This window comes from Rutilus rutilus, assembly GCF_951802725.1.
Source record: "Rutilus rutilus genome assembly, chromosome: 19".
Classification (NCBI taxonomy): domain Eukaryota; kingdom Metazoa; phylum Chordata; class Actinopteri; order Cypriniformes; family Leuciscidae; genus Rutilus; species Rutilus rutilus.
The window spans coordinates 13,235,319-13,258,759 of record NC_140232.1 but is presented as its reverse complement, the minus strand read 5'-3'; the positions used below and the strand labels follow the sequence as shown (position 1 = coordinate 13,258,759).

At 36.3% G+C, this 23,441-nt stretch overlaps 3 protein-coding genes across 3 annotated transcripts in view; 1 reads left to right on the top strand and 2 right to left on the bottom strand.

Annotated features, from left to right (window-relative positions):
- LOC311277963 (transmembrane protein 132D) overlaps positions 1–10,430 on the bottom strand; it is a 41,251-nt gene extending 30,821 nt beyond the window's left edge. The window contains exons 1-2 of the mRNA XM_084388467.1: positions 9,894–10,430; positions 410–1,322 (exon numbers count right to left, since the gene is read on the bottom strand). Coding sequence (XP_084244593.1) covers positions 410–1,322; positions 9,894–9,966 — 986 coding nt within the window. The 5' untranslated portion in view covers positions 9,967–10,430. The remainder of the gene's footprint in view (positions 1–409; positions 1,323–9,893) is intronic.
- A 7,467-nt stretch (positions 10,431–17,897) lies between these two features.
- Positions 17,898–18,444, bottom strand: LOC311279038 (rano class II histocompatibility antigen, A beta chain-like; the record flags this gene model as incomplete). Its single annotated transcript, XM_084390269.1, has 2 exons — positions 17,898–18,061; positions 18,189–18,444. The coding sequence occupies 2 exons, from the start codon at positions 18,442–18,444 to the stop codon at positions 17,898–17,900; spliced, it is 420 nt and encodes a 139-aa protein (XP_084246395.1).
- Positions 18,445–19,222: 778 nt separating this feature from the next.
- Positions 19,223–20,453, top strand: LOC311279037 (H-2 class II histocompatibility antigen, A-R alpha chain-like; the record flags this gene model as incomplete). The annotated part of the gene is made up of 4 exons (XM_084390268.1): positions 19,223–19,280; positions 19,415–19,538; positions 19,954–20,207; positions 20,320–20,453. The coding sequence occupies 4 exons, from the start codon at positions 19,223–19,225 to the stop codon at positions 20,451–20,453; spliced, it is 570 nt and encodes a 189-aa protein (XP_084246394.1).
- Between the last annotated feature and the right edge of the window lie 2,988 nt (positions 20,454–23,441).

Sequence of the window (23,441 nt, the reverse complement as noted above, 5' to 3'; positions counted from 1 at the left end):
CATATATACGGACTGGAGCAAACGCGTTTCAAGTTTTTATGGACATATTTTATATACTAAAGTTCATATATCTAGTTCTCTAAGCATGAACCTGCACCGTGTATGCGCTCATGTCTGCTACAAATGAAAATCCGTTTTTTCCCCCTCTGTGGTCATATTTTAATTTTCATGTGTCTGTATAATGAATGTGTTGCAGGTCTATGTTTTATTGGTTGTTGTCCCCCCTCTTCTCACCCTCTACACTCCCACTTTTCCACAGTTTACACGCCCATTTCTTGAGACTTTTTGAGCTCTGAGGTGTGAACAACCAGGCTAAAACAGAGGGGCACACTTTCAGCAATGGCAAGGTTGTGATTTTGATTTCCAGGAAAAGTTCCGAAATGCATAAATGTCTTTTTTCAGGACTTACCTGAGAGAGAACGTGTCCAGGTTGGCTGAGCTCCTCACGTAGACATAAAAGGAAGCGATATCAGTCTTCTTAAGGGGTTTGGAGGAGGTCTGGATGACCACAGACTCTCTCAGTCTGAGCACGGACACTGGCATGGCCCCTTGTTTGACCTGCAGGAGCCGAACACTCCCGATTCTCTGCATGGGGGTCACAGGCACGTACTCAGCCTGAGGCTGCCCAGCATTTCCACCACCCAAATCCCACCTCTTTCCCTCCTCCCCGCTGGCTGTGCACGGGCCGTAAGCACTGGGACGGGCCTGGTAATACAGCTCCACTGGGTTCCCCTGGGTTGGCTCTTGTCTTTCCCGACTGGAGCTGCCCTCAACCGGGCTGAACCAGCTTGCAGGAGGGTCAACCTCTGCCATACAGGTTCCACGCTCATTTCGGATGACACAGGAACCACGGACCTCCTGAGTCTGCCAGAAGGCATACACAGTCACGCACGGCAGCTCATCTTTTGTTCCTTTCTCCTTCTCTCCTCTGTCCCAGTCTCTCCCAGCCACGTAGAACAGAACTCGCACTTTGGGAGAAGACGAATAGACCCACCGAGTCAGGACGAAGGATTGGACTCTCCAATTGAGGGTGAAAACTGGTGGTGAGGGCCGGAATAACTGCACTGACTGCACTAAGTCCAGGGGGATCTCCTGTTTGGTTGAGATTGGGCCGAAGCTGGCATTGATAACTGGGAGACGTCCCGCTCGGAGCATGACAAATGGCTGCGTGTGGCTCTGCATGCTGGAATTGCGCATGATGTCCTGTCCTGCTTCTTTTAGTAGGAAGTATTCAGCATCCCATACCTGATAAGTTACGGGAAGGAACAACGGATATGGGGCGGAGGATTTGGTGGCATCGGAGATCTCCTGACTGTCCAGCTCTGCAGGAGAACAAAGAGACAATTGAATAAGGAAATAAAAGAGAGATGTGTGTAATGTTGTCTTCATGCCATTCAGTGTGTCTACATAGTCCTGTGTGTGCACCACAAAAATGTATTTCAGTAGCTATATTTGATTTTTTAATTTGATCATTTTGGGGGGGGTTTAATTGTTTGGATGTTGCTTACGACCATACAACCAAAACTTCTGATCTCGGAAGCTAAGCAAGGTTTGTCTTGGTTAGTCAAGTCAAGTTTTTAATTTTATTTGCAGAGTGCTTTTCACAATACACATTGCACAAAGCAGCTTTACAGAAAGTAATGACGTTAATGTTTTAATATTGTCATACCTTACAGTTGCATTAAGCAGATTAAAACTGGTCGATTATATAGGTTTTGTATGTATGCAGGTCAAAGCTGGAATACTTACATATCCAACTTTATATAAAGAGCTGGAGGATAATATAGTTACATTTTGCAACAAAAAGAATCAAGGAGTTGAGATTTGCTCTCTTTCTCTATACAGCAGCTGAGATTTGCTGTATAGTATATACAATATGCTGCTTTACATGAGTATACTAAAAGGTAAAGTAAGATGTGTTATATTTTTCGACTATATAACATTCAAGCAGTTTAGATTTGCTATATAGAACAGTACATACAGTATATTAATGTGAGTGTACTGTATTTATCTGGGTAAGGTTGGATATACGTACAGTATTACTTACAGTTATTTAAAATTATGAAATGTGAGGTTTTGTTCAATTTATAACAATTTGTTATAATGACAAGCCTAGTGACTATTTAGTGATGTGTATCACTGACACGGTTAAGCGATGCATATAAAAGACAGGTTAAGAAAAGTTATGGGATGGGATGCCGCCATGAATACCAGATGATGCAAGTCTCTGGATTCAGGTCGAGATACCAATGTTTTTTTTTTTTCATATTAAATTTACACTCCTTTCAAGATTATCACTTTGTACCATTGTGTCACATATACTGGCCCTTTAATGGCACTTAAATCACACTAAGAAATGCATGTGTGCATCATAGCAAAATTTCTCGCATGAAAATATTCTGCATCTCCCAATTTAAATCTCCCAGCATGCAGCACTGCCACTCTGCCTACACCACTGACTGTTTTGGATCTAATTTAGCAGTCTTTTAGCTATTTTTTCAACAGTTCTCAACATGTTTAGTTATAGATGACATTCCATTATCCAAAAAATAATATATAAAAAAAATACAGAAATCTGTGTAAATATGAGACTGTTGTCCTAACTATATTGTATACAATGGGTCAACATTCTTTGTAATGTTATTCATGTCATTCATTCAGTAAATCATAGATAATTTCCTCAAAATTATTTTTAATGTATCCTAACGAAACTTTATAGAGTGTGAGAAGTTTGCTCTGAGATAAACAATACTGTGTTTGACCAATAGAAAATGCCCAAATATGTTTTTTCAAATTTGTTTTTCAGTAATTCATCCTTTCTGTTGTAATTTGCAACCAAGCAAATATATTTTTATTGTTTTACATAAGTGTGCTAGCGCAACATAAAAAAGCCACTTAGTTTGATACTTTGCCTTTGCCTTGATAAAGGCTCATTCATACATTTTTGAGGCCACTTAATGTTAGCTTGCCTCAGTAAATCATAAAGTGCTGTCATTAAAAACACCTTATCATATGTGCAAAAGAAAACTATTGGTAGATTGACATTTCCACTGCAAGATTAGGCTGCAAACATAGAAGAGCTCAAAAAATAAATAAATAATTGCAATACAGATACGGTTAAAATAAAATAAAATAAAATGTACTGTATGAATGATGATTTTCAAAGGAAATACTGTCTTTAATATTTCTGATTCATTAACAAACTTAAGTTGACTGGGCTTGGGCATAAGAGGCATGCACTATATGTTTGCCAAGTATAAAATGAAGAGAGCTGAATTTATGCCCTGGTCTGCTACCACATAATATGGAAATATGAATATTACATTTTACTAAGATGGAAACCAAATACCAAATGTAAATCTGCAATATTGCAACCAATAAACTCCAATAACAAGGATGAGCTCAAAAGGATGAGTCCAAAATTCCTGGAAATAATTTTTTTAAAAAGCAGATTGAGTGGTAGGGTCATGCAGTGAAAGGCCAGTTGACTCAAACTAATCTCAAACTGAACTCACGGCACATGACAATTCCTACACTCACATTTACAGCTGAAGCAGTCACAGAACATGCAAAGAAGAAAGATTAATCTGAACTGGATAACATTCTGCCTGGCTGACATTGTCATTTAAATGATTTTTTTTTCTGTGTTTTGCACAGTTGTTAGGGAAAAAGTAAGTGAACCCTTTGGACTTATTTTGGACTGGATTTCTACACAGATTGTGAAATTGTGTATGACCAAACACAGACAAACAAAACATTCACAGTGCAGGAAAAAGTATATGAATACTTAAAAAAAAAAAAATGATAGAACTTGTACTTTTTTGTGCACAGAAAGAAAGTTAATGGTGTCCAAAACAACACTGAACTTCATTGAACCTCGAAAAAAAATGAAATAAATGATGACAGAATTTTCACATATGTAAACTATGCCTTTCGCTGACAATCAGATCACATTTCAGACCATCAACTTCTTCAAAGAAGAAAAAAAAAGAATATCCCTCAAAATACTATTTCTGGAATCGAGACTCTGAAAACGCACACATTCCTTTACGTTTCCTTTATTGCTTTATCTATTTTTTCCCACTTTTAAACAGTACACTTTCTCCTAATCTCTTTATAAGAAACTTCACACTTGTTTATGCTGCTATACTTAAAAACGTCTAAGACCAAGGTAACATTTTTGAGCACAAACTTTCTGTAGTGTTTAAAGTTTCAATGCTTCTTTCATGTCAAAATATCTGATCATATAATCTGTATATTTGTTTATTGTTTATTATATTTGTGTATTTGAGAATTTATGTGTGGTGAGTTGTTCGTTTCAGATGTTTTAAATTGAGATTCTGTAGTTTTGAGCATTTGGCTTTGAGTTCACATAGAGGTCTCTCTGCTAGCCATCAGCAGGACTGGATGCATTACCATTAGCAGTTGTGCCGGTCAACAGGTCAACATCCATTCTATTTACCCTCCATTTCAGCAGATGACATAGATAACATCTGGCTGGATTCAGCTCTAAATCCATAGATATGATGGTCTTATAAGCCTGCTAGCCATACTATGGGGAAAACAGTGTTAATGATGTGTGCTAAACACTGAGATAAATGCTCAGTACATTTAATGTGCGTGTTTAAACACTGATATAAATTCTTAGTACATTTAATGTGGTTATTAATTGTATAAATGGGGAGTTACATTAGATTTTTTTTAAATGACATAAATAGCATTTTAGCAATTACATTTGCAAAAAGGTTGCCATTGCCATGAGAAACACTGGTAACACATCATAATAAGGTATCATTTGTTTAGTAAAATGCATCAGTTTACATGATCTAACAATGAAAAATTACTCGAAAGCATGTATTATTCTTAGTTAATATTAATTTCAATGAAAAACCAAAGTTGTATCAAAGTTTGTGAATCTAAAGATCTGCAAAGTTTTAAATATCAAAATGCATGACAAATAAAGCTATTGTTTGTCTCCTAAAAGAAAGAATGGATTCTGAACTGATTTAATGAGTCGTTACATGCCAATGTAACAAATTTGCATAATGCCAGCCTATAATGCTCTTCCTTGGGTGCCCGCAAATGACATCTACTTTGACCATCCCTCAAACACTGACTGTAGTTGTAGCTGAGTCCTGGAAGAGTTTGGTTTGTGTTGTCGACATGTTGAGAAGATGCTGTTTTCAGCACTGCAAATCCACTTTACATGCAATTCAAAAGGATGAGGACTAGAAAAACCGGCACCATCATTCATATCACTGTGTATTCAAGTGCGGAGGAAGCCTCCAGAGCTGAAATTCAGATCTGGTAACAGGTGTTTCCTTTCTGGCACGCGCTGCAAGCGGTAGACCAATCACAACAGACTGGACCATCTGACCAATCAGAGTAGAGTAGGCTTTTGTAAAGGCTAACATAAAGTGAAAGTTCATTGCTAACCCAATGAATTTTTCCTTTGCATTTAACCCATCAAAGTGAGTGCACACACATTAGGAGTAGTGAGTACACACACAGCAAACCGTGGACACACACACACCCGGATCAGTGGGCAGCCATTTTTTCTGTGGCACCCGGGGAGTGATTGGAGGTTAGTTGCCTTGCTCAAGGGCACCTCAGTCATTTACTGTCAGTATTGAGAATCAAACCCGCAACCTTCGGGTTATCAGTCTGACTGTCTAACCATTGGGCAACGACTGCCCTAATGAACTAGTCTAAAAATGTACTGTTGTATTTTTATTAACTAAAGTTAACAAAGATTTGATGTGCTGTAACATATTATTAGACATTGTCAAAACGTTAACTAATAGGATATTATTGTAGTGCAACTGAAACAACGATACCAGGTTCGAAAGCAGAAATAAATAATTCTATTTTATTTTCACCCTCCATAAATATTCTTGAAAATGTATAGTAAAATCAGTCAGATTCTATCCATCCATGCATTATCTGTTCAGTCCACCCTAAGAAAGCATTCTGCTGACTGCATGTGCTCAGCAAAATGGCTTTAACAGCAACAGTGGAGTGAATGATGTTCTAGATCAGGGCTTCTCAACTGGTTTTGCTTCCAGACCCAGAGCGTACATTTGAAATCAATTGGTGATGCAACACAATACCAAAATTACAACAAAAAATGTCCTTGAAATATATTATTATTATATTATATTTATTAAGCCAATAATTAAACAATTAATAATGCAAGATAATATGGCTAGTTGGATTTTATTATTTGCATTTAGTTTAACTGTACTAAAGGTTTACTGTAGGTTTCATCGACGTTCGGATCAACCTAAATTGTGACCCTGGACCACAAACCAGTCACAAGGGTCAAGAGATTTATACAGTGGGTACGAAAAGTACAGAAAGTCTGAATACTTAGGACCATGTGATATTTCAGTTTTTCTTTTTTAATAATCGGCAAAAATGTCAAGAATTCTGTGTTTTTCTGTCAATATGGGGTGCTGTGTGTACAATAATGAGGAAAAAAAATGAATTTAAATTATTTTAGCAAATGGCTGCAATATTACAAAGAGTGAAAAATTTAAGGGGGTCTGAATACTTTCTGTACCCACTGTACATCATCTGAAAGCTGAATAAATAAAATTTCCATTGATGTATGGTTTAGGATAGGACAATATTTGCCCAAGATACAAATATTTGAAAATCTGGAATCTGAGGATTCAAAAAAATCTAAACATTGAGAAAATCGCCTTTAAAGTTGTCCATTTATGTTCGCGATTGTGCTGCATTCACTCACAAATATAAATGTTTTATATATTTACGGTAGGAAATGTACAAAATATATTCATGGAACATGATCTTTACTTAATTTCCTAATGATTTTTGGCATAAAAAAAAAAGCGATCATTTTGACCCATACAATGTATTGTTGGCTACTGCCACAAATATACCCGTGCTACATGTGACTGGTTTTGTGATCCAGGGTCACAATTGTGAAAACATTTTTTAAACAAGAAACTCTTGAGTAGTTAAGGAAACATGGAAAAAAGCAGTGGGTTTCACCCCCATGCTGTGAGAATACAGTCTCAAAGGACTACAAACAGTAGCTGACAGCACAGATGTCCCTTTGAGACACATCAACAGTTGCTTCTCTTCTTCCAAATAACTCAAACTTCTTTAAATAAAACTGAAGATGACACTCTTTCTTGCTATGACACCTTAAAGGGATAGTTTGCCCAAAAATGTATGAGGAAAAAAAAAAATACTATGGAAGTCAGTGGGGTCCATCAACTGTTTGGTTACCCATATTCTGAGGCTGATTAAATGATGACAGAATTTTCATTTTTTGGGGGTGAACAATCCCTTTAAAACTCCCAGTCATCACTTTATGTCTAAAGTTGTTGTCTTTATGGTTGTGGGGTGGACTCTGCTATTCTTTTATATTTAGAAAGATATTTAGAACTATATCCATATTGTTATCATTAAAGTTAGCGTCCTTGGTGTGAACGGGCCTTAATTCATATTTACATTTTCCAAACAGTTTAGAGTTCTGTAAATGTTTTGTTTATCTGTGTGTGTTAATCAAACATTTTGTTCAGGTAAAGCAGGAAGATTAAGCAAATGCAATTAATTACAAATAATTCAATGCAGTAGTTATAGCACCATTCACAATCCAGGTCGTACAAGGACAGATGGCAGAGCAGAGTCCATTCACACTGACCAATTTGAGCCTTTATGCTGGATGACTCTGGTACTGATGACGTAAATATAATGTTATGACAGCTGTTAGTTTTAAAGCAGATACTTACATGATTATACTATCATATTGTCAACAAGCAAGCTTGCATGCTACCTTTTAAGTCAGCACCAACCTTTGTAATACATCCTTAATGCCAAATGTCACCACATTAAACTCTAAGAAGGAGATTTAAGGGCATCCTGCTAAAGGCTTGACGTGGAAAACTGATGGGGACTAATGAAGTCTTACACAGACGGTTAACATTTTACAGTATATCAACAGACAATATTGAAATGAATGTAAAACATATGCCTGCAGATAACTATGGCACATAGAGTCATCTGATATCAGTCTAACCTGTTACATCCTAAAAGTAAGTCATTGCCTAACGCTTATGCAACTACTGTATATGAACATTTAGCAAGTCATCTAACTGGGTCTCTTGAATGCAAGCAAGCCTTTTGATATCTTTTTCCTCCTTTCTCTCTTTTCCATCATCAATATTCAACCTGTATGGTTTAATTTATTGAACTTTTAAAACAAACCAATAAAATTCAGCATGAATTTCAGAGAGTGAAGCTGTTGCACTGCACAAGTTCATACTAAGTTGAACAAACGGTACTCTAAACATCGAAATGTTGATTAGCCAAGTGCATTTCTGAAAGGGCTTGATTCTTTTGCTTCCATTGGAACTAATTTTGTTGGTGGAGACATAAAATATATAAACTAACTGGACAAATTTTGTCTGAAAAGTTACTCAATATTAACTTTGTTGTATAAAAGCATACATATATCATATATATTTAAGGAGTACAACAATAGCGCAATTGCTTGTGTGATGTTGTTTAAATTTCTCGTGTGCAACAACACAGAAGTGATCTTAAAATGTCTTTAAAACATTAAAGAGAGAGCACACACACAGCACAGATGTCTCAGCGACTGTGAATGAGTGAAGCTGTAGAAACTGTTTCTGGGACAGGATGAGCACTAATCCTATCCAGACCATGCCTTGAGAAACAAGCTCTCACTTGCACAAAAAAAAAAAAAAAAAAAAAATACAGAAAGGACTGAGACAGATGAGAGAAATGAGAAACTAAAGAGTGAGAAGTGAGCAAAGACATTTGAGGGATGATTGGGAATGATCCTGTATCCAATAATTCCCTTAAACCTTCTTTGAAAAATCAGTTTCATAGGGATTTAATCTTTATCATACTTTTATCCAGAATGTTTAAAGTCTTGAATGTAAAGTAGCTTCTGCAGATAAGTATACAGATTCAGATAAATATAGATTCATGTTTGTCAGAAGGATCGTGCCCATTCATAAGATGGCACGTGCCAATGCCATGGAAGAAATCACACATTCTCATGTCTAAATTTGGCCAGTTGCACCAACTGAGTCACTTTCTGCGGATCATTTGCTTTAATAATAATTTTTTTCAGCCTCTAGTATAAACATAATGCCACTTAAAATGTGTTTTTTTTTCCCAATTCATGGAACATTTCAGAATATATGAGTAACATCTTATTCTGTATTTGTATACTGTACTGTACAACCTTTCCTTTCCTTTAGTTATAAGTTATCTTTCCATCGGCATCAAGAGAACCACGAGTGACCCCTCTCAAAAAAATAAGGTGTATGATGCGTATTTTCCATAAATTGAAGAAAAATGCATAGTTAATAGTTTTAATTTCAATTAATTGAATATATTTTCAACCAATTATGTCAACATCATGACACTGTTGTGCGATTTTAATTATACAAACTGTAGCTATACTGTACTGTTTTAATCTGTATAATGTACTGTAAGAAGGGTTTGAAGTGTCCCCTAAGACATTTAATTTGATTTAAACCATGAACTTTTCATGCTACATTCGTTTTATTAAAAGATAAAAATAACCTATGGGATTTGTGTCTCTAAAACGAAAAAAATTAAATAAATAATTGAATGGAATGGGACACAGTCAACCTTAAAGTATAGACTACTGTACAATTCCTGTTCAATATCCTGGCTGTTAACAGAATGACCTGTCTAAAACGAGACTACGTCGAGTCATGCATTAAAGATATTCATGCTTCTGAATTTATTTTCAGTTTACAAACCCCTTACACTGGTCCTAAATACACTACAATTCTATTTACAATGACCCAAGCATTACGATTCGGCTCTTACAACTTTTAGACTTTAAGAAATCAACATACCTTGAGTGACAGCCGTGATTATCGTTGGCAATAATATCTGCAGAATCCGCCATAGGTGAGAATAGACGCTCATTTTGGCCACAGGGGTTATCTATGATATGTCCCATTAACGTTTCTGACATTTATGAACCCTAAACAGGAGAGACCGAGGAGCGCATTTGGTCCGTCGGCATCATGATGCTGTTTTACCTGTGGAATCTTCACCTGTGCACGCGCTCCACAGATTCACTATGAAGAGCTGCACACTTCTGAATAATTAATTCCAACTGGAACAGCGGCACGTGAGTCGAAACTTGACTGGGAATCTTTAGTTAGATGTATTAGTTTGGAACCCATTTTGTTGATCTTCTCTAAATGAATGCACAGCTTTCCATTATAATCCAATGAATGAAAGGTAATATTTCAGTTTTCTCTTGTTTGATAGCCTAACTCGTCCTATTCTGGTCTCGCCCGTGTAGAAAGTGTCCTGACAGCGCGAGACACCACAATCATCTGTCCGCGCTTCACCCATCGCGAGCTTTAGATCCTCATCAGTCCAGAGCACGAAAGACGGGATTTACTGCTACCAGTGAATTAAACACAGACAGGCATTGAGTCATGCGATTAACTGCTCTACGCAGTGTGTATACGACCACAAAGACATTAAATATGCTTGTGTTATTGCATGATAATATTTGTAGTGTAACAGTCAACAGTGTAAAATCGTAAACGTAAAAAACGCCAAAAGTTTCTGTTAAATCACCAAATCTGTCATTAAGTCAGCCTGTGCTTTAGTTGTGGAATGACAGTGACATCCCGTGGTCATGTTTGAGACTACATTTTGTTCAGGTTTTTTTTTTTTTTTTTTTAAATCAGAATACACCCCCTCGTTGGCCAATAACAATAATACTAATAATAACATATTAATAATAACATAACAATAATAATATTTATAATTATATAGGCCTATATATATATATATATATATATATATATATATATATATATATATACACTCACCTAAAGGATTATTAGGAACACCTGTTCAATTTCTCATTAATGCAATTATCTAATCAACCAATCACATGGCAGTTGCTTCAATGCATTTAGGGGTGTGGTCCTGGTCAAGACAATCTCCTGAACTCCAAACTGAATGTCAGAATGGGAAAGAAAGGTGATTTAAGCAATTTTGAGCGTGGCATGGTTGTTGGTGCCAGACGGGCCGGTCTGAGTATTTGACAATCTGCTCAGTTACTGGGATTTTCACGCACAACCATTTCTAGGGTTTACAAAGAATGGTGTGAAAAGGGAAAAACATCCAGTATGCGGCAGTCCTGTGGGCGAAAATGTCTTGTTGATGCTAGAGGTCAGAGGAGAATGGGCCGACTGATTCAAGCTGATAGAAGAGCAACTTTGACTGAAATAACCACTCGTTACAACCGAGGTATGCAGCAAAGCATTTGTTAAGCCACAACACGCACAACCTTGAGGCGTATGGGCTACAACAGCAGAAGACCCCACCGGGTACCACTCATCTCCACTACAAATAGGAAAAAGAGGCTACAGTTTGCACGAGCTCACCAAAATTGGACAGTTGAAGACTGGAAAAATGTTGCCTGGTCTGATGAGTCTCGATTTCTGTTGAGACATTCAGATGGTAGAGTCAGAATTTGGCGTAAACAGAATGAGAACATGGATCCATCATGCCTTGTTACCACTGTGCAGGCTGGTGGTGGTGGTGTAATGGTGTGGGGGATGTTTTCTTGGCACACTTTAGGCCCCTTAGTGCCAATTGGGCATCGTTTAAATGCCACGGCCTACCTGAGCATTGTTTCTGACCATGTCCATCCCTTTATGACCACCATGTACCCATCCTCTGATGGCTACTTCCAGCAGGATAATGCACCATGTCACAAAGCTCGAATCATTTCAAATTGGTTTCTTGAACATGACAATGAGTTCACTGTACTAAAATGGCCCCCACAGTCACCAGATCTCAACCCAATAGAGCATCTTTGGGATGTGGTGGAACGGGAGCTTCGTGCCCTGGATGTGCATCCCACAAATCTCCATCAACTGCAAGATGCTATCCTATCAATATGGGCCAACATTTCTATAGAATGCTTTCAGCACCTTGTTGAATCAATGCCACGTAGAATTAAGGCAGTTCTGAAGGCGAAAGGGGGTCAAACACAGTATTAGTATGGTGTTCCTAATAATCCTTTAGGTGAGTGTATATATATATACTATATATATATATTGTGCATGGCCATTAAAAGCTTTGATCTTTTTTCCCCAGAACAACCAGTAGATTGATGAAATAATTTTAATTTTAAGTCTGCAATGTATTACAGAACCAGCACCACATGCAATAGTACTTTATGTCTGGACGGACCTTTTCTGTGTGAAATTGTATCTTGGACTTGTGTTAATAATTTTGTCCTCTTTACCTATACCCTCTGTATATATATTTTTTTTTTACAGTTTATGAGATATTCATTGATAATGTTATAGACAAGGTGATATAATGGTGAGTTTTAGAAATAAGGGTTGAGATCTAAATGAGCTTTGGCTCTTGTACACTCATCAAAAGTGAATGCAAATGGAAGCGATAAAACTTCGAAATTTAGATAAAACTTCAATAGCAATACAATAGCTGTGTGAAGAACTTGAATTGTAGTCTTTTTTTATTATTATTAAAAAAGCTATTATATGGCTTCAGAAGATTTTTAACAATATAACACATGAGTTATGTGGACCCATATAATGGCGCTTTTCCACTGCATGGTACGGCACGGTTCGGCTCGGTACGGTTCGACTCGGCGCGGAACGGTTCGGCTCGCTTCGCTTTTCCACTGGGTGGTACGACTCGACTCGGTACGGCACGGTTCGGTTCGCTTTAGCTCGGTTGCTTTTCCATTGCAGTTAGTACCGCTTCAAACTGGGTGGGACTGATCGTTATAGTTGCCGCCTCTACTGCCATGACATCATCGTAAACGCGCCACATTTCAAACGCACAACACAAGGGATGGTGCTCTTGATTCTCGGCATGTGGATGTTTTTAAATTAAATTAAACGTTCTTATAATGGTTTACTATATGGAAGGAAAATTCTTAACGTGTAATTAAACGTTGCGTTCATATTCTGGGCTCATCTGATTTTTTGTACATAGCATATAGCCTACTTTGTTATGATTTTAGTATCATAATGATTAATAAATGCACGCACAATTATCCGTGAACTTGATTTGAACAAATGCCTTTCAACTTGTGTGTGCAAAATTCAGAATTAAATGAATGTGCAGCAATCTTTACAAATAGAGTCTAGGCCTAATGTAGCCTACTGTTTTAGCCTACTGCCATTAAAAAAGCTCATTTAGTTAATGTTATGTTATTTTTTTCCATCTGTTGATTATGAAAAGTGAACAGCACGAGTAGAGAGACATGGAGCGAGTCAGACATAATTTTGACCACTTCATTAAGTTTTGTTTTGTAGAAAACATTTCTTTAAAGTGAATTTCGTTTTGTATAAATTGTATCTTAATTTTAATAATTTTTTCATCAAACAATTGCCTGGATTGAATAAGATGCAAAATAGACAATTTAACCATTGAGGCGCCCGAGCGGCACTTGCATTGTACGTTAACTGGAGCGCATCTCATCCTCAAATACACAAAGCTTGAAATGTCTTTAAACGAAATAATTCAAAACAAAAAGAAATAGGCTACTCTCTTATGTAATCCATTATGTGCATTTCTCTCTTTGGCGCGTTTACTATATGGCGATCGTCAACTTCATCTTTGCCATGCACAGACAGAAAACACTATTTTATAAATAAAAATCAGTGCACGCGTTTTAATAAAATTAAAACTTTAATTGTGATCATTAAAATAGCCTAATTGAATATTAAATATTTTGTGGCCAAGTTTTGCTCATTTATTAATAGTATAGCCTATATATAGGCTATATATAGGCCTAATTTTATTAAATTGAACAAGCCAAAATTCAGCATTCAATCAAATATTCAAAAAGACTTAATAATAATGTTATTTCAACATAATATCTCGTTATTTCGACATAATGTGTGTGCAACAAGCAAGATGAGCGTTTGTAAATCCGGGGACGCGTGCACTGATTTTTATTTATATAGTGTTTTCTGTCAGTGTCTGGCAAAGATGAAGTTGACGATCGCCATATTCGTAGTAAACGCGCCTATAGAGAGAAATAACATTATTATTAAGTCTTTTTGAATATTTGATTGAATGCTGAATTTTGCGCTGTTCAATTTAATAAAATTAAAACTTTAATTGTGATCATTAAAATAATTGAATATTAAATATTTTGTGGCCAAGTTTTGCTCATTTATTAATAATATATATATAGGCTATATATATATATATATATATATATATATATATATATATATATATATATATATATATATATATATATATATACACACACATATGTGTGTGTGTGCCCTCAGAAACTACAGCGTTGGCTGTTGTCTACTGGCTATTTAAATCTAGCGGGTTTGTCTCCTGCATGGTCTCGTGTCGCAAATACAATGACACTGGTAGTGACGATTCTGTCTGACCAATCAGTGATCTTCAGTGTTTTCACGTCACATTTTAGTATCGGTACGGTACGCTTGGAACCTCAACAGAGGTGGTACCATTTAAAGCGAGCCGAAGCGAGCCGTACCGTACCGTACCATGCAGTGGAAAAGCGCCAAAGCGTGCGGTACCGAACCGAGCCGTACCGTACCATGCAGTGGAAAAGCGCCATAATACTTCTTAGACATTTTTGGAGCACAATAGAATCAATCTATTCACTTTCACACGGCCTGATTAATGAAACACATTTATTTTTTTGTAAATTGTTGCATTGAATTGAAAAAGACAGTTTATGGAAAGAAAGAATGGATACATAAATGATATTTACACAGATTTTCTTTCTGCTTGAGATTCATGCAATAAAAGTGAACAGTGATTGGGATTATTGCCTTATGCAGATCTGCTTTTGGGTCATTCAGACAGGTTTGGAATGTCACAAAGTGAAGAAATTATTTTTATTTTCACAACTATCACTTTAATGTAATGTTACTCTGAAATGAGAGAGGAGATGCCAGTTGCAGGAGTTTATTCAAGAAAAAAACAATTAAACAGGCAATGCCTGAGATAAGCAGGGACAAAAATATCACATGTAAAATACAGAATAGTAAGTTTACAGATAAATGTAAGCACAGTATTTTCAGCGATGAACAGAACTCAGGACAGATAATTAGGCCTATTCACCGGTTGGTATTCTCCCAGACTTCCTGGCGATGAACAGAATTGAACACTGGTAAGTAATCACAGGTTAGTGTCATCACATCACAGTCTTTTGATTATCCAAAATAAACACTTCTCAAAACAGATTAACATAACAGTTAAAAAGCATTATCCTTAGTCATCCAGGAAATAATCCAAAGAAAAAGTGATAAAAACAGCCTCTGTAGGTGCACAAGGTATTTGCATCTTCACAGGTCAGAATTCATAAACTAAACTTATGAGTCCATTAGGAGAAACAAACCACATCATGGAAACAGAACAGAGCATCAGGTCCTTAATGAAGCGTGAGAATATTGTGTAGTTTACTGCTAGTTATCATTAACTGCATTAACCTTATTAGTTATTTTACATCAATCTTTTAAACAAACATGAATATCACAGAATAGTATACTTTATACTGTAGTCTTCTAGGCTGCTTATTATGATTATTATTATCAAGTATTAGGAGTTATTTATTTATTTTCCACCAAAACTGGTAATACGCAACACATCAAATGTAATTGTTATAAAACAGTTTTTATATTTGTGTCCATGAACCCCATAATGCATGTCTGAAATGCAGTTCTAAGTGTGTAATTGCAAATGAACTCTGCACTTAAACCCTCTGGGCTTCTTCGCCCGAAAACGGGCGAAAACTTGAACGTTTCGAATTGTTTAATTTTTTTGCTTCATCGGATGGGGGTGAAACTTGGTGACTTTTGTTTTATTACCTATATGAACACACAAAAAAATCAAGGAGATGATTCTGATATGTTAAAGGGTTGTAAAAAAAAAAGTCACACTTAGCTTCCTCCCGCCCGAAAACGGGCGACATAGGAAATGAATGGGAAATACGAAAAAATAGGAAAACTCAGAGAAACTTTTGGTGGTACAAGCTACAGATCAGCCACTGTGCTGAAAAGTGTACAGCAATGAAGGGGTGACACTCTAAAACATCAAGAGTGCAAATAAGACACCCCCCCCCCCCCACACACACACACACACACACCCACACACACAAACACACACACACACACACACACACACACACACACACACACAGAGAAATGAACTGGTAAGACTGAAACAGCAAATTTTGCCCCAAACTATATAAAAATTATATAATCATAATAACTCCAAAACTATAGCAAGGAGAGTCAAAAGGTAGGTATCGTTTGAAAGAACTCTTTTTACATTTTTTGAAAATATAAATTACATTACATTTGGACAAGAAACAGCGGATAAAAGACAATATATATATATAATTTTTATTATGATTTTGCATATCTTTCTTATTTGTCATGGAATAACTCAGGAAGGAAATAAGGTAGGAGGAAAATTCTTTTTTAGTGAAGTCCCCCTACATGTTAGCTGCATCTGGATAAAAAAATTATAATTTTTGGACAAAGGAATCAAAAGTTACAGCATTTGGAAAAGAGATAGCCTTTTTGTACAGTCTTTGACACCCCCTCATGGGCAATTTTTTCTCCATGAAGAATATCTTGTCATAAAAGCAATAGATTATGTTCATTTTGGGCTCATTTTAATTGTAATAATATGCTGTAAAAAATGAAGTGCCATTTTGAATTATCTGAGAATGTTTCATGAGCTGTATGATGTTTTTGACACATTGCAGTACATTATTTTATAGATTATGAAAAAAAAGAAATTCTATTTATCAGCAAATAACTCAGCAATACTTCAGAGTTTTTCAAAGTGGATACATTCACTGTAAAGTTCAGACTCTAAGCTTTCAAATGACATAAACTTTGTGTTAATCAAGGCAAGATTTTTTTTAAATATGGTAAAGAATATTTTCGCAGCTAGGTGGCGCCTGCTGGCGGTACACTCGGTTTTAGAGGGATTACTCAGTACTCGTTAGGAGTTAATAAATGTAATTAGATGCATTAAAAAGCTGAGATCCTAAGCTTTAAAATGATATATAATTTGTGTTGTTCCATTCAGTGGTTGCTTAGTAATAATTTTTTTTTCTTTCCGAATGGGAATAAATCAAATAAATAAATAAAAAAGCTATGTAATAAAAAACCGCCTATAGGCGGTTATAGGACATGACACAAATTAATACATTTTGAAGCCACTAGATGGCGCTCTTCTCACTTGAATTTTTTTTTTTTTTTAGGCCTGCACTCTATTTTGATGTGAAATGTTGCATTTATTGAAAAATAAAATAAAATAAATAAAATAAAAATCTATATATTAATTCTAATGGAAAAAATAGCTCATAAAAATTATATAATTAATGCAAAGTATCATAAAAAATTCTAAAAATTCTAAATAATAATCAGAAAACATTATAGAACAAAAATATATTTGATTGGTTATCCTGGGAAAAAGTAAAGTAAAATTTTAAGGCTTCGCCCGTTTTCGGGCGGGAGGAAGCTAAGTGTGACTATTTTACGAAGAAGCCCAGAGGGTAAATCAAGGTTGTAAATGACCACCCAATAACACATACACACAAACTGCAGATGTGCATTTAAACCTGTTTTCCCACAATGAACCCAATTTACTTTTCAAATCTTAGAATAGAGAAATTATACTCAAAAGTATTAGAGCCATCTAACTTAATTTTTAAGTTAGTACTTTTTACGATTGTATGTGATAAACAATGTTTGTCCTGTGCTAAAAAAGAATTAAAAATACAGTGTTCAGAAAGTTGTTCAGAAAGTTGCATCCCAGTCAAAATAAAATATGACTTATTTGTCATAATGAGAAAATACTAATATATCTGTAAGATTATCTAACTGCTGGTTTTTTTTCTTGTAGTAAATGAGTCCAGCAGCTGCAATGATGATTCCCAGCACCAGACCAGAGGATCCAACAGCGATTTTATTCCTCTCAGACTCTGGCATAGACGGATCTGATAGTGCACACATTTATTACCATACATTTTAAAAGTGTGTAATTTCACTTCAGTTTGTATATATATCATATTCAATTTAACTTCTTATCTGAACTAAGACTGGTGGAAGTTAAGAAAATGTTACCCCAGTCGATGATCATGGGTTTATTGAAGCTGCCATGATTCACCACACAGGAGATCTTCTCTCCAGATTTGGGAGTATATTCAAGATAGGAGTGGATCTGGTAGTACCAATCTCCATCAGCCAGCTCCTCCGTAGATATTGCATCAGTGGTCATCTCTTTACCATCTCTCAGCCAGGACACTTTAATTTGTTCGGGGTAGAAGTCATATGCACTGCACACCAACACAGCAGGAGAGCTTCTACCAAAGAGTTTCATTGACCTAAGCTTTATCTTGGGTTGCACTGAACATATAAGAGTAGACATTCAGAGTTCATGTCAAACAGGAAGCTTAAGACAAGATGTTTTTTGCCACTTACCTAATTTATCAACAATGGCTGGGTAACCAATTTCTCCATAATGTTTGCACACGTTTACCAAATTGCTTAAATCCAACAAGATTTGGGTATTGTTGTTGCACAAGTGTGCACGTTTCACTCCAATGTCAGTAAACCCTATAAACTTTCCAAAAGTGCTGTTGAATTGTATTTGCACAGCTTTATTAAAGGAAATTGAATAAATGAGTTCCACATCACTAAGATCACGAGAAATGTAGGTGCATTGGTACAGTATAGATGCATAATAACCATCTGGAGGGGGAAAAAACCCAATAACATCATTATAAACAAAAAAATATTCCTCACATATATAAAATATACACACACAAACATAAATCATTTATTGGTAATATAACAACACCATTAACAATAATCAAAATGAGTTAAATCACAATTAAAATAATACATTTGTTTTTACCTGTCCCAGTGATCAGTGTGATAATAAAACTTAAAAGCTTTGCTAAAAACATTTTACTCAACTCTGAGTATCCACACCGAAGTAGACTGAGGTGAGTCTTTGCCAAATTGTTACCTGTTAATCTGAAATGTTAAAAGTTAACTGGCCAATCATGCATTGCTGTGTAATGGGGAGGGCTCAATACTTCCTCTTTTAAACTGCTGTGTGTGTTTGCTACTTGATAACTGTCTCACTGATGAAAATGGAGCTGTATATGTTCTTTCTCACCCTCACTGCGGTTTTATCCACCGAGAGTAAAAGTAAGTTTATTTTAGAGTAAAAAACATAAGAGGGACACTCTCTATTTAATTTTTTAATTATTCAATTTTATTTATGATGTCTATAATTAGCTGATACAATTTATAATGTTTTTACTTATATTGTTCTTTTTTAGTACATAAGTCTTACCACATCATTGGATGCTCTGATACAGAGAAAGAGGACATGCATGGTCTTGATGGAGAGGAAATATACTACTACAACTTCAATACAAACAAAACCGTAATGGTGCTACCAGAGTTTGTAGATTCTGAGCCTTTTGGTTTTTTTTAATATTTGGAGACAGGTTTTCATAATTCACAAATATGCAAAGAATACCTTGCCATTGGTACTAAAGCTTATGAAAACCAAGCAGAACAAATGGGTAAAGCACACACACACACACACACACACACACACGCACGCACGCACGCACGCGCACACACACACACACACACACACACACACACACACACACACACACACTTTGTATATTTACTGTATATGGATGATGGATCAAGTTAACCAGTGGAAGCTGTTATGCTGATTAAATGTACTACTTAATGGAGTGACTCAGTGTCACCATACCACCCCCCCCCCCCCCCCCCTCCCTTCCGCCCCCCGCCCCCCGCCCCCTATGTTCACAGACCCCCCTCAAACTTCCATCTATTCTAGAAATGATGTGGTTCTGGGTGTAGAAAACACCCTCATCTGTTGTGTGATTGGATTCTTCCCTCCAACTGTCAGAGTATTTTGGACTAAGAACAATGTGATTGTCACAGAGAATGTGACTTTAAGCCAGTATCGGCCAAATAATGATGGCACCTATAACCTCTTTTCCACGTTGAAAATCATTCCACTGGAAGGAGAAATGTACAGCTGCACTGTGGACCACAAAGCCCTCCAGCAACCTCAAACCAAAATATGGGGTAAAGCTATTTTCAAATAAGAATTGAGTGACTGGTGATGCAAAATAATATAATATCAACATTTCCCAAATATTGCACAAATAATAATCTTGTTGTTGTTTCTGTTTTACAGATGTAGAAGTTGTCCTGCCTGGGATTGGCCCATCAGTGTTCTGTGGAGTGGGTCTGACTCTAGGCCTGCTGGGAATGGCAATTGGAGCTTACTTTTACAATAAAGCACAGACCGGAATGAGTAAATATGCCTGACAAAAGCTATTAGCTACAGTATACATATTTTGTATATCACATAAAAAAATGGGGTAACAGTATAAAGTAAAAAGTACTTACAAATCATTAGAAAACTATTCATTTATAGTTAATTCATAGTTTATATACTGTAGTCTATAGTAATAGTCTATATGCAAATAGTGAGTTCTTCATTCATTGTCACTGTAATTAAAATTATTATTGTTTAATTAGCTCATGTGTCACAATGCTGTTGAAGATGAAGCCTGAAGGCAGGATTTAAAATACAAATGACGTTTTAATAAACAAGAGGACAATCTGGCGTAAATGCGTGCGCTTAACACAAACATCAACCAACAATTGAAGAATAAAACAGATTAACTTAAATACAGGGCAAATAAGGGAACTTATGATTAACAATGATTAATGAATGTGCATGACAACACAGAAACTACTGAATACAAACTAAAAGTTCATGAAAACGAAAATAAGTACTGAACTGAATATGTGTAACAATGTGTTAAGAGTTAGATAATGTCCTTTGTTAACAACTTAAACACGGCTCTGTCGAATACTTGACTCTGATTGGTCAATAGTGCCATCCAGCGGCATGTTATTCCCAGATAACAACCGCTGAAAACATAACACAGGCTCTTCTGGGTTACTGAAGTCAGCAGCGCTAGGAACGGGTTTTCCTTGTGGAAGTTGTAAGACTTGAGAAATTAGAAAATGCCGGGCAGTCTGGTTGAGGAATGACCACTCGCTGAGAAGACAAATGACCTTTCTGGAAATTAACATTTGAACTCTCTCTTGTTAAGAACTCTCTCTTGTTCTCTATGCATCACCATTTGAGACGAAAGTCTCACCTCAGAATACACCTCTTTCCCTGTTTCCCCACTCCCTCTCCCTCTGTCACGGTTTAGAGAGAGAGAACCCAGGAGAATGAACAGAGAGCAAACAGTTTTGGATAATTCGTACAGATGAGGATACTCAGAACACCACATTTAGCAGGCGGGCGACCAGTAGTGATGTTACGTCTGACACCGACGCTCCGAAGCTTGCTTCAAACTCGAACGGTCCTTGCAATGAACCACTGCTTCGGAGCTTGTATCATTACGTCACTAGTCACGTGAAAATGACTTCTGAAGCAAACACACTGGTTCACTCCTGTAGTAAACCACCTGACTGCTTTGACAGCCCAATCCAGTGTTGACAGGTTTGAAACCTGGCGGCTGTATATCTTATAAAAGTGAAGGTAAAAAAAAACTATAGAAACCATTACAGAAATTCTATTGGATTTAATGGTTTTCATGGGAATTTTATTGGTTGTAATGGGAATTATAGTGGTCTCTGTGGGTCTACTGATATGTGTTGGGTTGTATTGGTGGGGGCATTAAATCCTAATGGAATATGTCCCTAACACACTACAAAAAAGAATTATGTAGTGGTTTAAATGGTAAAAGCCAATGGTTCCTATTTTAATATAAACCATTAGAATTTCTGTGATGGTTTCCAACTTTTTTTTAAGCTGGTCTGATCTTCTGTCCTTGTCTAAAGAAATAATTACACACACACATCATGCTTAATGTTTTATTATCAAGGTGAACACATGAAATTCATCAGTATCTGTAAAATTCACCTACATAAATGAGTTTCACAGCACTAACACTGTTTCAGCTTTGATCGCCTCGGTAAAAACACGTAATAAACGGGGCGTTACTTGCATTTTTGTCAGCTTTGTTGCATTACATTTACTTCACCAGGAGATGGTGCTGCAATTTCTATCTGAATGAAGCTTCGAGTAATGAACCATTTTCGCCACAATTGTATCAGAAAGCAATAATGCTTCGAAACGCTTCATTTGGCCATCACTAGCGACCAGGACATCAAACAACGGAGAGGATGAGTGGTGTGAATAATGTTGAGTGGAAGCCAAACGGGAACCAGAATGAAGATAACTCCAAACGATCTCAGCGGTTGTCAATTTCTGTGGAAACTTAATGCACACATGGAACACAGACAACACACCAAAACGAACCAGCAAAGACAAGAGGAAAAGAAGCACAATATAAAGAGACTAGAACACATAAGGATCAGGTGAACACAATTAATGAAAGGGACCAAAGCACATGAGGATCAGGTGAGCACAATTAGTGAAATGAGGGCAAGACGAGAACTAAACAATGGGGCGTGGTAACAGAAAACAAGGAGGCAGGACAAGAGGAGCACATGGCAAACACAAACAAAGACAGAGCCATGTGCTCAGACACAAAACTAACAAGGAAACATTAAACAATGACAAAACAGACAAGACAGTAAGAGCAGGATCCTGACCCAAAATCTATATGGTTTAAATGTGAACAATTATCATGAAGTTTTATACAATAGATACAAAAAATCAAATGCTCTGAGTCTGGAATAAAGAGAGAAGATGCAATACCTTGACCTTATAAAATGCACCATGTATTTTATAATGTCAAGGTATTGCATCTTCTCTCTTTATTCTAGAGCATTTGATGTTTTGTATTTATTATCTTTGAACGGATTATGAAATTGGCATGATACATTTACCTGACATAATAAATGTAAACATTTGATTTTATTCTAACTGACTCTGTCATTTTATTTTTTAACTGATTATTTTCAGTGAAAAGTTATAAAGAATAGTCAAACATTCGATGCACAGATCTCATTAAAACCTTTTCATTTATGGAGTCAGATGAAATAACGAGGTAATATGTATGAAAAAATGTACTTCATTTAACCAAATTACTTTGCCACAAGGAAGGACAGTAACGCGCAGAGACCTTCCCCCTCTAATGGAATGCCTCCATCGGATAGATTGATGCGGGCTTTATACAATTTATTCACCTTACTAAGTTGTCATTGCTTCAAGTATTTAAAGAAATGTGTTTTAGCAATTCAGAAAAACTGTAATATGTCAGTTAACAGAAAGTGTTATAGACATACCAGAATCATTCCTGTCGAAACAAAAGATTAATTGATTGT